The sequence below is a fragment of the Phocoena phocoena genome, chromosome 1 (assembly GCF_963924675.1).
Source record: "Phocoena phocoena chromosome 1, mPhoPho1.1, whole genome shotgun sequence".
Classification (NCBI taxonomy): Eukaryota; Metazoa; Chordata; class Mammalia; order Artiodactyla; family Phocoenidae; genus Phocoena; species Phocoena phocoena.
In genome coordinates this window covers 158,048,798-158,063,278 of record NC_089219.1, presented here as the reverse complement: position 1 = coordinate 158,063,278, position 14,481 = coordinate 158,048,798, and the positions used below count along the sequence as shown (strand labels likewise).

The 14,481-nt window shown below is 36.9% G+C and overlaps 1 protein-coding gene across 1 annotated transcript in view; it reads left to right on the top strand.

The window, feature by feature from the left end:
• The window catches only part of PLD5 (phospholipase D family member 5), a 492,035-nt gene that overhangs the window by 206,008 nt on the left and 271,546 nt on the right, over window positions 1–14,481 (top strand). The window contains exon 2 of the mRNA XM_065885834.1: window positions 8,188–8,324. Within this exon, the coding sequence (XP_065741906.1) occupies window positions 8,188–8,324 (137 nt within the window). The remainder of the gene's footprint in view (window positions 1–8,187; window positions 8,325–14,481) is intronic.

Sequence of the window (14,481 nt, the reverse complement as noted above, 5' to 3'; positions counted from 1 at the left end):
TGAAGAGACTGTCCTATCCCCCTTGTGTATTCTTGGCTCCTTTGTTGTGTATTAATTGACCATATACATGTGGATTTATTTCTGGACTCTGTGTACTGGTCCATTGAGCTGTGTGTCTGTTTTTATGTCAGTAGATACTGTTTTGATTAATACAGCTTTGTAATATAGTTTGAAATCAGGGAGCATGATGCTTCCATCTTTGTTCTTCTTTCTCAAGGTTATTTTGACTATTCAGGGTCTTTTGTGTTTCCTTACATATTTTAGGTTTGTTTGTTCTGCTTCTGTGAAAAATGCCGTTGCAATTTTGATAGAGATTGCATTCAATCTGTAGATTGCTTTGGGTGGTATGGACGTTTTAAACAATATTCACTCTTCCATTCCATGAGCAGAGAATATCTTTCCATTTTTTTGTGTCTTCCTCAATTCCTTTCATTAATGTCTTATACAGTATACCTCATTTTGTTGTGCTTTACTTTGTTGTGCTTTGCAGATACTGTGTTTTTTACATATTAAAAATTTGTGGCAAGTTGGTCAGTGCTGTTTTTCCAACAGCATATACTTATTTCTTGCCTTTTGTCACATTTTGGTAATCGTTGCAACATTTCAAACTTTATATTGCTATTATATTTGTTATGGTGATCTGTGATCTTTGATGTTACTATTGCAAAAAGATTATGACTCACTAATCAATCACCTTACTGGAGAGCTCCGATGATGATTAGAATTTTTAGCAATAAAGCATTTTAGTTAAGGTATGTACATTTTTTAGATATTATGCTATTGTACACTTAATAGGCTACAATTATCTGTAAGCATAACTTTAATATGCACTGGGAAACCAAAAAAAATTGTGTGATTTGCTTTATTGTGATATTCACTTTATTGCAGTGGTCTGGAACTGAACCCACAATATCTCTGAGGTATGCCTGTGGTTTTCAGTTTACAGATTTATCATCTCCTTGATTAATATTATTCCTAGGTGTTTTATTCTTTTTGATGCAATAGTAAATGTGATTGTTTTCTTAATTTCTCTATTTGATAGTTTGTTATTAGTGTATAGAAACACAATAGGTTTTTGTATATTGGTTTTGTATCCTGCAACTTTACTGTATTTGCTTAAGTCTAACAGGTATTTTTTGGTGGAATCTTCAGAGTTTCTGTATCTAATATCTTGCCATCTGCAAATAGTGAGAGTTTCAATATTTCCTTTCTAATTTGTATGCCTCTATTTTTTTTTCTCACCTAAGTTCCCTGACTAGGAATTTCAACACTATGTTGAATAAAATTGGTTAGAATTGGCATCATTATTTTGTTCCTGATCTTAGAGAAAAAGCTTTCAGCTTTTCACCATTGAGTATGTTAGCTGTGAGCTTGTCATGTATGGCCTTTATTATGTTGAGGTATGTTCCTTCTGTATCCACTTTGTTGAGAGTTTTTATTATAAATTGATGTTGAATTTTGTCGTGTGATGTTTTTGCATCTATTGAGATGATCATATGATTTTTTTCTTCATTTTGTCAATGTGCCATATCACATTGACTTGCAGATGTTGAACCATCCTTGCATCCCTAGAATGAGTTCCATTTAATTATGGTGTATGATCTTTTAATGTATTGTTTTATTTTTAAACTTTTAATTTTATATTGGAGAATAGTTGATTAACAATGTTGTGATAGTTTCAGGTGCACAGCAAAGCAACTCATCTATAGATAAACATGTATCCATTCTCCCCCAAACCCCCCTCCCATCCAGGCTGCACATAACATTGAGCAGAGTGCTATACAGTAGGTCCTTGTTGTTTATCCATTTTAAATATAACATTGTGCTATACAGTAGGTCCTTGTTGGTTATCCATTTTAAATATAGCAGTGTGTACATTAATGTATTGTTGAATTTTGTTTGCTGATGTTCTGTTGAGGATTTTTGAATCTACATTCATCAGGGATATTGGCCTATAATTTTCTTTTCTTGTGGTGTCCTTGTCTGGTTCTTGTATTAGAGTAATGCTGGCCTTGTAAAATGAGTTTGGAAGTGTACCTTCCTCTTCTGTTTTTTGGTTTGAGAAGGATTCATATTCTTCTTTGAATATTTGGCATAATTTATTAGTGAAGCTGTCTGGTCCTGGACTTTTGTTTGTTGGGAGGTTTTTGATTAGTAATCAATCGCCTGACTAGTAATTAGTCTATTCACATTTTCTGTTTTTCATGATTCAGTGTTACAAGTTTCCATTGCTTCTAGTTTGTCCAATTTGTTGGTGTATAATTGTTCATGTTAGTCTTACGATCCTTTGTTTTTCTGTGGTGTTAGTTGTGATGTCTCCTCTTTCGTTTCTGATTTTATTTATTTGAACTTTCTCTCTTTTTTTTTTCCTCAGTGAGTATAGCTAAAGGTTTCTCAATTTTGTTTATCTTTTCAAAGAACCAACTCTTATTTTCATTGATCTTTTCTATTATCTTTTTAATCTCTTTCATTTATCAATATTTCTGCTTTGACCTTTGTTATTGCTTTCCTTCTACTAACTTTAAGTTCATTTGTTCTTTTTCTAGTTTCTCAAGGTGTAAGGTTACGTCGTGTATTTTTGTTTCTTGAGTTAAGTATTTATTGCCATGAACTTCCCTCTTACAAGTGCTTTTGCTGCATTCCATAATCTTTGGTATGTTGTATTTCCATTTTCATTTATCTCAAGGTATTTTTTAATTTCTCTTTTGCTTTCTCCATTGACCCATTGGTTTTTCTATTCACTAATGTGTTTTTTAATCTCCAAATATTTTTGAATTTTCCATTTTTCTTGTTAGTGATTTTTAATTTCATACCATCATGCTCAGAAAAGATGTGTGACATGATTTCCATCTTCTTAAATTTATTAGGACTTGTTTTTTGGCGTAACATATGATCTATCCTGGAGAATGTTTCATGTGCACTTGAGATTTTTCCACTCTGTTTGTTGGGAACACCAAGTCTTCCTGTACCCATGTTGGGTTAGGGATTGTTCCACCTGCTCCTTTCAAGTGATTCTTTTCTAGTCCTCAGGTAGTTTCCTTATACACAAGGAGACCCTGAAGATTTCCACAACTCCTTCTATGTGAAGATCTCCTCTCGTTAGTACTCTGTCCTGTGGACTCTAGCTGATTTGGCCTTTCTAAAATCCCAACTTTGTCCCTCAACTTAGAGAGATTGAGTGTTTCCAGTGTTCCCCTTTTTGTGCCATGGTGTGGAAGCTCATTCAGTATGTTCTGATACTCAGTTGGGCACTCTGAGCTGGTGATATACTTTTGGGAGTTATTGGTATATATAGCCAGTGAAGACCTGGAAGTAAAATACGTCAAGAAGGGGTTACAGAGGGAAAAGAGAAAAATTCTGAGCTAGAACCCTAAGGAGCAACAAAATATATGTGGAGAGTTAGTGATAATTCTTCTAAAGTGATTTTCAAAGCAAAGCCCTTAAGTACTTAGAGTTTCTGATACTGTTCCAAAGTATGGCCATTACTTAGGAGTTGATAAGTCATTAGCTAAGATTACTTTGGATCTTCTGAGTATCCTGTTTTCTGGGCACATATCTAGGCACTCAGGATAGGAACACATCTGGAATCATAGGAAAGTCCTACAGATTCAGGAATGCCTTGTGTCCACAGCTTAGAGTCAAATGTCCAATCTTCATTTCTACACTAATGGACCACCATGAGAATTTGTGAACCAAAAACTAATAATAATAATAAAATAACCATAACTAAGTAGAAAATGAAGTCAAGAAAAGAAGAAAAAGGAAAAATTTGGATCTAGAAAACAAATCTAGAGACTTGAGGTTTTGAGACCTAAATTAAATCCCTGGACTGTCTCCAACCAACTGGTTGGGTCACCTTGGACAGCTCGGTAACTAAACGTCTTTGACTTAGTTTGCACATCTTTCACATGGAGAATAATTGTACCGGAACTTCCAGCTTTGTGGGCATTAAAATCTACATACATAAAAGTGGTTATTTTTAAGTCTTTGCCATGATCTTGTTCAAAAAAACTAGTCATGGTAAATAAATGAAAAATAATATGAATAATTTTAATTTTATGGTTAATTTTTGCATATTTACATTTTGCCTCTAGGTAAAAATTCATTTTAAGAGCTTGTTAAATGGTATATAAGCTCCAAGTTGGAAACATTATACTTCTAATTTTAAAATTTAATATTCTTTCCTCATTTAGAGGTTATACACCTCTTTTCTGTATTTGATAAGGCTATGGTATTCAAATATTTTCAAAGTTAGCATAATTAGATTTATTTCTTAACCAAGCAAATAATTCTTTTCAAAATAGTTTCAGTGTAAAGTACAGTGAAAAGAACTGATTGACTGACACTAATAATAGCATTTCAAATATTGTTTTCTTTTAATAGGCTGAGTCATCAGTGAAGTTTAGGTTGTAATCATGTTTATGGGTTCTCTTTAAAACTTTGCTTCCCTTGATTCAATTCAATACAAACAAAAAAGTGTGTTTCAAATCAATTCCTGAATGATCTGAAATGATCTGTTAAGGATTTGAAAATGAATAAATCTCTTAGTAACCTGGAGTTTGGTCTCATTTACGAGACTCCTATGCTGTCATTTGAACAGAATCTTTCACTTTTGATGAGTTGGAAAATAAATGAGACTAAAGAAGTTAGTGGTATGATCTCTCATTGTTATAGTACATTATTTCAAGGAGACGTTTGAAAATGAATATCAGAGTCTGAATTTCTATTTGACAAACTAAAATGAAAATAATAAATGAAAATAAAATGAAAATAGTTCAATTGTTCATTTTAATAAAAGTTGATAATATAGAATTAAATCAATAGAAGCGAATAGGAATTTGTGAGGGTTCTTACATCACAGTACTTCAATAGCACACATATTAACTAGAATTCTTATTTACTGTTTTATCATAAAAATCAGAATAGAGGGAAAGGAATCAATGTTGTTATAGAGGAAGCATTTAGTATTAACTTCAGTAGGATCCATTCATTGAGTACCCACTATGTATCTGACATGGTGTATTCATGTTGCTCTGTCTAGGGTTCTTTCTGAGAAAATATTTAATTATATTGTCCTAGGTTAGTGGCTCTTCTGGACTGGATTAATGTGAATATCATTACATTATTTCAAATCTCTCTAAAAACTTTTTGTTTGTTTCTATTTATAATTTATATAGAGAAATGGATAAAATGGGGAAAATGTTTAATCTTTTTTTTTCTGTTGTAAAATGAGTGGCTTTGAAGGAAAGTTTTGTGAGTAAGGGAGACAATGATTTTTCATGCAATGAAATACTATACAACAATTTAAAATTATGCTTTAAAAGAATATTTAATATATTAAAACATGATTACGTGCAAAACGTAGAATGTAAAACTATATATAGCATGCTATAAATATTATCAGATTGTTATATAGGTAGATGTAGATGTAGTATAGGAAAGAGCCAGAAGAAAATGTTAATGGGCAGTTATGTCTGAGTGGGAATCTGGGTGATTTGTTTTCTTTTTCATACTATATACTTTCTCAAAATAGTTAATAGCAGACATTTTCTGATCATACAAGTAATGAGTATCATTAAATAAATAAAAAGTAAAGGGCAGAAGACAGTTTATTCCAAAATTTAAAAATTTTTTGTTTAAATGATTGTTTAAGCCCCTTCAAAGAAAATAAATCACAAGATTTACATTTAGATTAATAGAGTGTATTTATCATGATCCCTTTAATGTTTGAAAATAAACTACTACAGGCAGGTGAATTTGAAGGATGAACATGTATTAAGTAGCATTTAGTAGAGATGACACTTTGATACGTCCAAGTGTGGCACCTGGACCAGGAGCATCAACATATCCTGGGAACTTGTTATAAATGGACACTTTTGGGCCCCACCCAAGACCAGGTGATTTAGATGCATGCTTAAGTTTGAGAAATGCTGCTTTAGAGTTTTGGATTCTGAGACTGATGTTATAGAACAATTTCTGAATTTTATCCTAGAAAACTTCCATTTCACATTTCTTTTCTCTTTTTTTGCCTTATTTCTTCCTCTCCTTCTCTGTCTCTGTCTCTCAGCCTCTCTCTTACACATAATTGCATTTTTTGTTGTATGTTTTTTGTTTATTCATATTTTTACCTTGTTTCCCCAAAATATTTGAGACAGCTTACAGAGGTGCATATACTACAATATACTAACAAACAGCAAGCACTCATTTAGTGTTATTTTTCAGGTACTGTTCTAAGTACTTTACATAAAGTATCTCATTTAATTTAATTTTTAATAACAGCCCCATAAACGCAGTTGTTATTATTATGATGATGCCCATTTTACAGACAAGGAATCTAAAGCATAAAGACTAAATAACTTGCCCAAATGCATACAGCCAGTAAGTGGCAGAGTCCAGGCAATCTTGTTCCAAAGTCTGAGCCTTCAACTAGTTTACTGTGCTGCTTCTTACAGATAAAATTAGTGAAGAATTGGGGATGAACACCAAGTAAACCTATTCTGCAGAGTTTTACAGAGTTGGTAAGCATGGTCCATGAATTGCCTCTAGGTCCTACAAAGAGTGAAAAAGAATGAGCTATAAGATTTACAGTCACCAAAATGTGGAAATAAACCCATTTTCAGGAAGGTCACTGAGAGAAATACCTCTAGTTGCTCTCCATCCTGAGAAATATTCATTGTGATTTAAATTTCATTCATTCACTCTGTATTTGTTTATACAATAACTATCTCTTGAGCACCTTCTGTTTGTTAGGCTCTTTGCTCATTGCTTGTGGACGGAAAGAATAAAACAATCCATGCCTTAGAGAAACCCAGAGCCTAGGGTTAAAGAACAATGGTGTATCTTCCTTGGGCTTTCCCCCACTTCCTCTCTGAGTGTGGCAGTCGGAAAAGAGCATAATGACAAGCAAGAATGGACTTGGAATAGGTTCTACTATGAGAGAAGACCTGAGGGAGGATGAGAAAACACTAAAAGGAAACAACCATTTGATCTGTAGTGCCTGGTCACAGAGACAACATTATTTCCCCACTACATCTTTCTCTGTAATCTGTAACCTGAGGCTGCCCCTGGACAAACTGGACTTTAGGAGGTTCCTTGATTCTTTGGAGACTGTGTGGCTACAGGGATGAAGGGCAGGAGGGTGGTAGGAGGAGGCAAAGCCAGCTGGTTTTAACAAAGCTCTGAAATGTGTGTGTGTGTGTGTGTGTGTGTGTGTGTGCACATGTGCATGCATGTCTGTGTATGTATGTATCCTATCACTAAGAAAGTGCTTCTGGCTTCCTGGTCAAAGGTCACCCTTATCCCTTCTGAAAATAGTTCCTAGAAGCTGCACAAAGACTTAAAAATTCTTCTTTCTCCTCTCCTCCCCATCCAGATTTACCTAATAAATTGAAAGCAGGCAAAATTATTTGTCCCAGTGGTCATGGCTTTGCCTAGTTAACATGGCCTTATCTTACGCCACCTTTGACCGTGAACCCCTGGAGATAGGGATGTCTTGAATTCCAACACTTGGGCCTAAAGATAAGGATGTGATTTTCTTTGACCACCTGGAACTTGAGCTTGTGTTTCTAAGTGAAAACCATATCAAGAGTGTGAATGTTGGTTAAGATTTTATTCAGTGTTTTGAAATGAATGATGTTGCCTAATGACCCATGATGCTGGGATCTGATAGATTTAATTTTCTGATCAAAGTGCAGAATTCATACTGACCACAAGGGCATCTTTCCTGAAGTCATCATGCCATAAATATCTTAGAGCAAGATGAGATGGGAAAAGCAAGAAGATACAGAGTTTGAATGCAGTTTGCATAGAGTTTGGAAAATGGTGGTAATAACAGGGGACAGAGAATAATTATTGAGCCACCCTGTGTTTCATTTTTAATTTGCAATAATGGGTCTTGTAGTGATCTTTTCTGGACCACTTTTGATTAGAAAGAAGAGCAAATTTGTTTGGAAATCTTGTTGCAGCACCTAAATTATTTAATAGATTCTAACATATTTGGCAGGGATGTTGAGGAATAAGCATAAAGGTCTTAGGCATTTCACCCAGAGAGCGGCCCTTCTCTGGCAGTGACAAAACTAATTATTCCCCAAAGGGTTTTGCCTGAAACTTTGAAAAGCTGCCACATCTTGAGTTTCCTAAGCAAAAGGTGCTTTACTTACTTTTCTTTTTCTTCTTTCTCTCTTGCAGTCCCAGCAGAAGTGCATCGTCATCTTTGCACTGGTGTGCTGCTTTGCCATTCTTGTTGCATTGATATTTTCAGCCGTGGACATCATGGGAGAGGATGAGGATGGGCTCTCAGAAAAAAATTGTCAAAATAAATGTCGGTAAGAGGTAACAAACAAAAATTTAAAAATTCTCTTTTAGGGAGTGGGTGAGAAAGTTAAAGAGGGTCCTGGAGAGTGGAGAGAAAAATATCATAAACACACATGGTCACCCAACTTCCCACTGGGTTAAACTGAGACATGACTCACTGTCCACTGATGCTCTTACTTTTATTTAGACCAAGGGAATAAAAATGAGTAATGATTTAATTCACTTTACAGTTTGGGCATATTCTGTACAAAGGAGTGGTTGACAAAATGAAATTTTGTAACAATCTGCATCCTGGACACCACTGTGTATGAGGTTTTGATTTGTTCCATAATGAGCTTGGCAAAAATGAAGGCCCCAATGGACAAAGGACACCATGCTAGTTGTTATTTCAATTAGAAGTTAAATACACATCTCAGGAAAAATTCCCACTTAAAATTAGGGATTAAATAAATAAGCATGTCTATGAGAAGACACAGGTCTCCTCAATCTGTCCCAATTTAGCACAAAATTTATTTTTAATCCAGAAATTACAACAACTTTACCATTATATTTCTGTATTTTTTCTGAGTACATTAAATAACATTTCCCTAGGGTCACTTCTGACTGCAGAGCAATCACAGCATGGTTTTATCCACATAAATCTCCTCATCCAACTCTTCCCTGAGCCCTACTTTATTTTTTGAGGTTGGTAGGAGAATGTAGGAAAGTACCAAGAGGGGGCAGAGAAGTAAGAGGCTTATTTTTATGTACATGTTGCTGTAAAGCCGAAGTGAGGCCATAAAATTACAATGGTTATTATAACTTAGAGCTTATAATGAATTTTAAATGTTATTTTTCCCTTTGGAAAGCATTAGTCAAAGTGCCCCTCTTTTCTAGCTTCAAAGATCAACCACAGCCTCGTAATGTATATGTGAGTTTTTATCCTGGATATTTTGCCTTGAGGGTTCAATGTCTGACAGAAAAAAAAATCTGGAAAAGACAATTGAAATTTTGGGGGTTTTAACCCATGATACATTATAGTTTAATTACCAGGCAACAGTATTATACAGAACAAAGGATACGAGAGAGAAATCAGTATACATTTTAGATTTTTTCCTTCATGTTAGATAGGTGTTCCTAAATATGTTTGTTTCCCAGACTGAATTTGGGAGAAAATTTATATTGGGATTATAAGGAAAGCAGTAGAAAAACAGCAGGTCGTCATCATCTACCTCCTGATCACTCCATCTTCATCAATACCTTGTGCTAATCCTGTTACATGACAAATATAAACATTCTGTGGGCAAGGGTCCAGTGACTCATACTTCCTCAGTGGAATGCCTCTACCCCTCTCTCTCACGTCACCTGTAATGAAGACTGCTGAGTACTTTAAATGGCAAACCCCAGAACCTAGAAAGTAACTTTGTAAAGGTCAAACTATGATGACTTCCTGAAGACAAAATACCCAGGGCCTTTTAGCAAACATTGCCAGATATTGGTAGTTTTCAACAAAAAAGTTGGGGGCCTTCGAATTATGCCTCTTTTCATTTGGGGGAAGCTATAATTTAATCTAATTTTGATTTTTTAACTCATACAACTGGAATATCGGTCTGGTTATTTCTTCTGTCTCAGTCAATAACTAAATCCTGATGACCCAACATTGCTTCTCCCTCCATCTAGAACATATTCTCCCAATTACCAACTATGCTCCTGCTTCCTTTCCCCTGAGTAGTTGGAATCACTACCCAGATTACTTTGTTGCACCCCTACATGCAACTGTCTTTTCCAGAACTTGCAGCCCCTCCAGATCTTCCTCTCTTCTACAGTCTCTTCCCCTATGTCTTGCATTTCTGTTCTCCTACATTCTCAGCCTTGTAATAGGCACTTTTGTATATCTGCCCGGGTGGTGTCTGGCTTCCTCCTAACATCCTGAGAAGCTTCTGCTTTTTCTCCTCTATCCAAAGCACAGGGTGCAGGCAGGGCAACTGCAATTCCTTACACCCCAATCCAGTCCCAGTCTCCAGTGGGACAGTCCATTGCCCTACCATCTTCCCTCAGTCATTCTCATTTTAATTTGATGAACTTTTCTTACATCAGCCACTGTCTCCTTATCACCATAGGCAATGTTACCTTCTACCAGGACTCTCTCTCTCCTTCTTTTGTGCCTGGCTAATAGATCTTCCAGCCACCAGTCCCATCCCTTGCCACTGTCCTTAGTAACTGTAAAATTTACTTCCAGTACCCTAACCTTACTGTTTTTAACCACCTCAGGTCAATAAATTTAATGTCCACTTTGCCTTTGCACCTGCTAGCAAAGTACTCCACCTCTGAGGTAGCCTAATGTAGTGAAAGACCATGGACTTTGAAATTTGAAAGATCTGGATTCAAATCTATATTCTACCACTTACTGACTCTGTAAACTTGGGCAAGATATTAACATAATTGTGTCATTCATCACCTTTTTGCAGAACAACAAAGGACTGAACAAGGAGTTACACCATAGTTCATGAGACAAGCATAGTGATTCTCTGTGGTCAGAAGTGCAGTGGGAATGTCAGAGGAGGTTTGGGGGAGTGGCCTGACAGAGTGGAAAGAGGAAACCTGGCCTTGGACGCTGCTCCACTCCTGATAAATTATGAAAACTATTTTAGTTTTATTGCCCTTAAAAGTGGTGGATTAAAAAAAATCTCTCTAGCTGATTCACTTTGTTGTAAAGCAGAAACTAACACACCATTGTAAAGCAATTATACCCCAATAAAGATGTTTAAAAAAAAAAAAAAATCTCTCTCACAGCGTTTTTTGAGGCTTCAGTAAGTTGTATAAACCCATAACCAAGCTGCAGGAAGCTCATAGCAAGCAATAAATAAATGTCAGTCCTCTCCCTGTCCGTTCCTAGGAGTGCAGAATCCCCCTTCTCTATTCACAGCTAGCTTCCTATTCCCCTCACTTTGCACTTACCCTGAATCTACTCTTTATCTTGATTTTAGTTAGTCTTTGGTTCTGTGGAGGTAAACAAAGAGGACGAACATATGAGAATGAGCGAAGTGAACATGAAAACAGATGCTATTTATTCAGAGCTTGCTATGGCGAGTCAGTTCGCCTCAGTCATTTGTGCTTTAGCAGAGACTCGGAGGCAGGCAGAGGAGGGGGCAAGCTTCATAGTGGTGTGGCCTAACTGGAGGCTGTTGGCCTGGGGGAGCTGGAGGTGGGCTAACTAGATGCAGGCATCCTACGTGATGGGTTAGGGGTACATACTTGGCTTTCTCTGGTTGGTCCTAAATTGGAAGCAGGGACAAAAGTTAGGGAAGCTGGCAGTTATTGTTATGGCCATTTTAAGTTATGGCCATTTTGGTTTCAGAAGTTATTGTTTAGCCTCCTGGATTATTACTAGAGATAGCAATCCTACTTCCTACAAGTCTGACTTATAGCAGACTGGGCTGGTTATTAGAGATAAGAAGTTGGTTTCCTGGGCAGGTTGCCGCAGGTTGTGACTCAGAGTTCTACTGTATATATATATATGTATATACACACACATACACACACAAATATATATATGGACTGGCCATTACTGGTTTGCATATTCAGTCTCCCAGTTCCCTAAACCTCCTCCTATACTATCAGCCCCTTCTGTTTTAATTTTCTTTTTATCCATTTGCTAGACCATGACCAGTGTAGTGTGTCTGCGATACTTCCTGAAGCATGATGTAGTCTTACTTGCCTCCTTGGATCTTGTGTCTCAACCATACTGCCAGTTCTTAAACTGGTTGACTCCTAGTTCCACCCATCCTTGCCCACAGGGCAGCCTCAACCATTGCTCCAACCCCCCAGCAGCCTGCAGAGAGCGAGTTCCATGTTCTTCAGTCCTAGGTTCCTGCAGGTAGGAATGCCCCCAGTAAAATAAGTGACATCATTTGGAGACGCACCCACCGAGTACGCTGGAGCTGACATAGACCAGAAGGCAAAACTTCCAATCTGCAGAAGCTCTAGCATGCCAGTCTCAGCTTACTCCTTCTGTACAAAGTTGCAGTCCTCCTCTCATGACCTTTTCCCGTCATAACCTTTCTAGACTCTATCTACCCTCAAGGTGGCACTGAGGAGGTCACATGGTGCTCAGCTTCCAATTACCATTTACTTCACTCACAGAGTTTTCTCTTTATGTTCTTCTCCTTGCTGAGCAAGTGCTACTTGCTCGTTGCAACCTTTGCTGAGATCTAACTACCTTGTAACTAAGCTCCTTCTGTGTTTGTAGCTCTCCTCACTCCTGCAAGTTGAAAGAGTACAAGACATTCTGCAGTCTGTCCGCGGCTTTACACTGTTTTGACAGCCTCTTTCCAAGGTCTCCTCATCCAGTGTACTCTTTTCTAAATATATTACTTTAATTCATTTTGTTTCTACTAACTAGCCTAGATACCTTTCTGTCCTCTGAAAGATTCCCACTCCAAATCATACTGCCCACTCAGTGTTTTCCCAACTTTTATATGTCTTTCTAAAAAAATGTATCTCCTTATAAATAATGTCCTATTTGTGATTTATTTTTTCCTGACTTCTTATTTTATTTCTCTTCCTCTTTTTATTACTTAGCTTCGATAATACTCTAATAGTAGAATAATGATACCCTTGATTATAGTTTTCCATACAAATCAATAAAATAACTGCTCTAAACTTATCTTCCAAAGTGCGTTTCAACCAACCTCAGTTGTTATGCCCAGAAGCAAGATCTTTTGACCTCAGTAAGTGACTTTGACCTATTTCTCTGTCTCTCTGTACTGAATTTATGTGTACTTTCCATATTTCCCAGTGTGTTTTTAATTGCTGATTCAGTCTCTATAAATATAAACCTCCATGTCACTTGATTACCTGAAGGAGTGAAAGGCAAAATTTCTAGTTTTCACTAAGAAATTATATTTCATTGGCCTCTGGGGCAACACTGGAGAGTCAAGAATGGCTTCAACTGCCAGTTTAGGTTGTATACATCCTGTGTTTTGGCTATTTTATGATTCACTAGTGCCCCTAATTATTATTTTACACCATTCCTGCAAGAGGTAACCATGCACTGTGAAGTTTCCCACATGTCACATCCTCAGGGACCAGTAGAGATGCTGGAGCTTACCTCCCACTGCTGCTCCCACACAGAACACCTGCTCACCTTGGGACATTCACCATTCAGATGACAGGCCTCCATTTTTCATTTTACAGCTACATCTGTCTCTCCTCTCCTGGAGAAATCCTACGTCAGTTGTTTTGGATTGTTACTGGCCCACTTATTAGAGAGATCATTAGACACTTACTAGAGAAGGGACTTTTCTTTACCACACCTCCTGGATAAATTCACACAGAACGAGTTTGCACCCTGCTTCTCTTCCATCTCAGGCCCAATTCCCATAACATGGTAACTAACTTCTGTAAACCCTCATTAAACAAGCTGAGTAAACATAAAATTTTGGGTGGGCTGTCATTGACTTCTAAACATATTGATGGACGCTTGCCACCTATTCTATCCAGATAATTACAGCAGCCCTTGCTCCTGGACTTCCTCCCACTTGCCTGTCATCCTTCTAAATCAGTTCTGTGTCTGGGTGACTACTGCCCTGGTTGGGCCCACTCTTGCCCACAAATCTGCCTGTCCATTTTAGCCTGTGCCCATTTGGTCTGAAGCATGAAGGGGATGGACCAACTCGGTCTATGTATATAATCCCCACTATTCCTGAACCCAGTAATTTCCTTTTACCCTAATGTGAATGGACTTGGGTCTGTTTAAAATGTAACATGTGTAATATTTTAGGATGGGTAATTAATGTATAAGTTACCACAGTGGTTCTCTAATAAGGGGTGGCCTAGACCACCAAGGTTTGGCTACAGAAAGTATAGTAAGGGCCGTAATAGGGCATCCCTTCACACACACACTTTATGTATATTTTCTAAATTTTACAATTTCTCTATTACAAAGCTGGCTTCTCTATCTTATGTTTTTCACGTCTTCTGAATTTCTTCCTCTGATCCATTATTTACTTACTTAAAATAATACACTATATCCATAGCTATATCTATATTTCTATTAATAACTCAGTTGCAGCTCCAGTATAGGACATATATCATTTGTATCATCAATATACAACATTTCCAGAAGATAGTATTGTGAGACCTCTTTAGGCACTGACAATCACCTCCTAGTATTTTGTACTTTCTCAT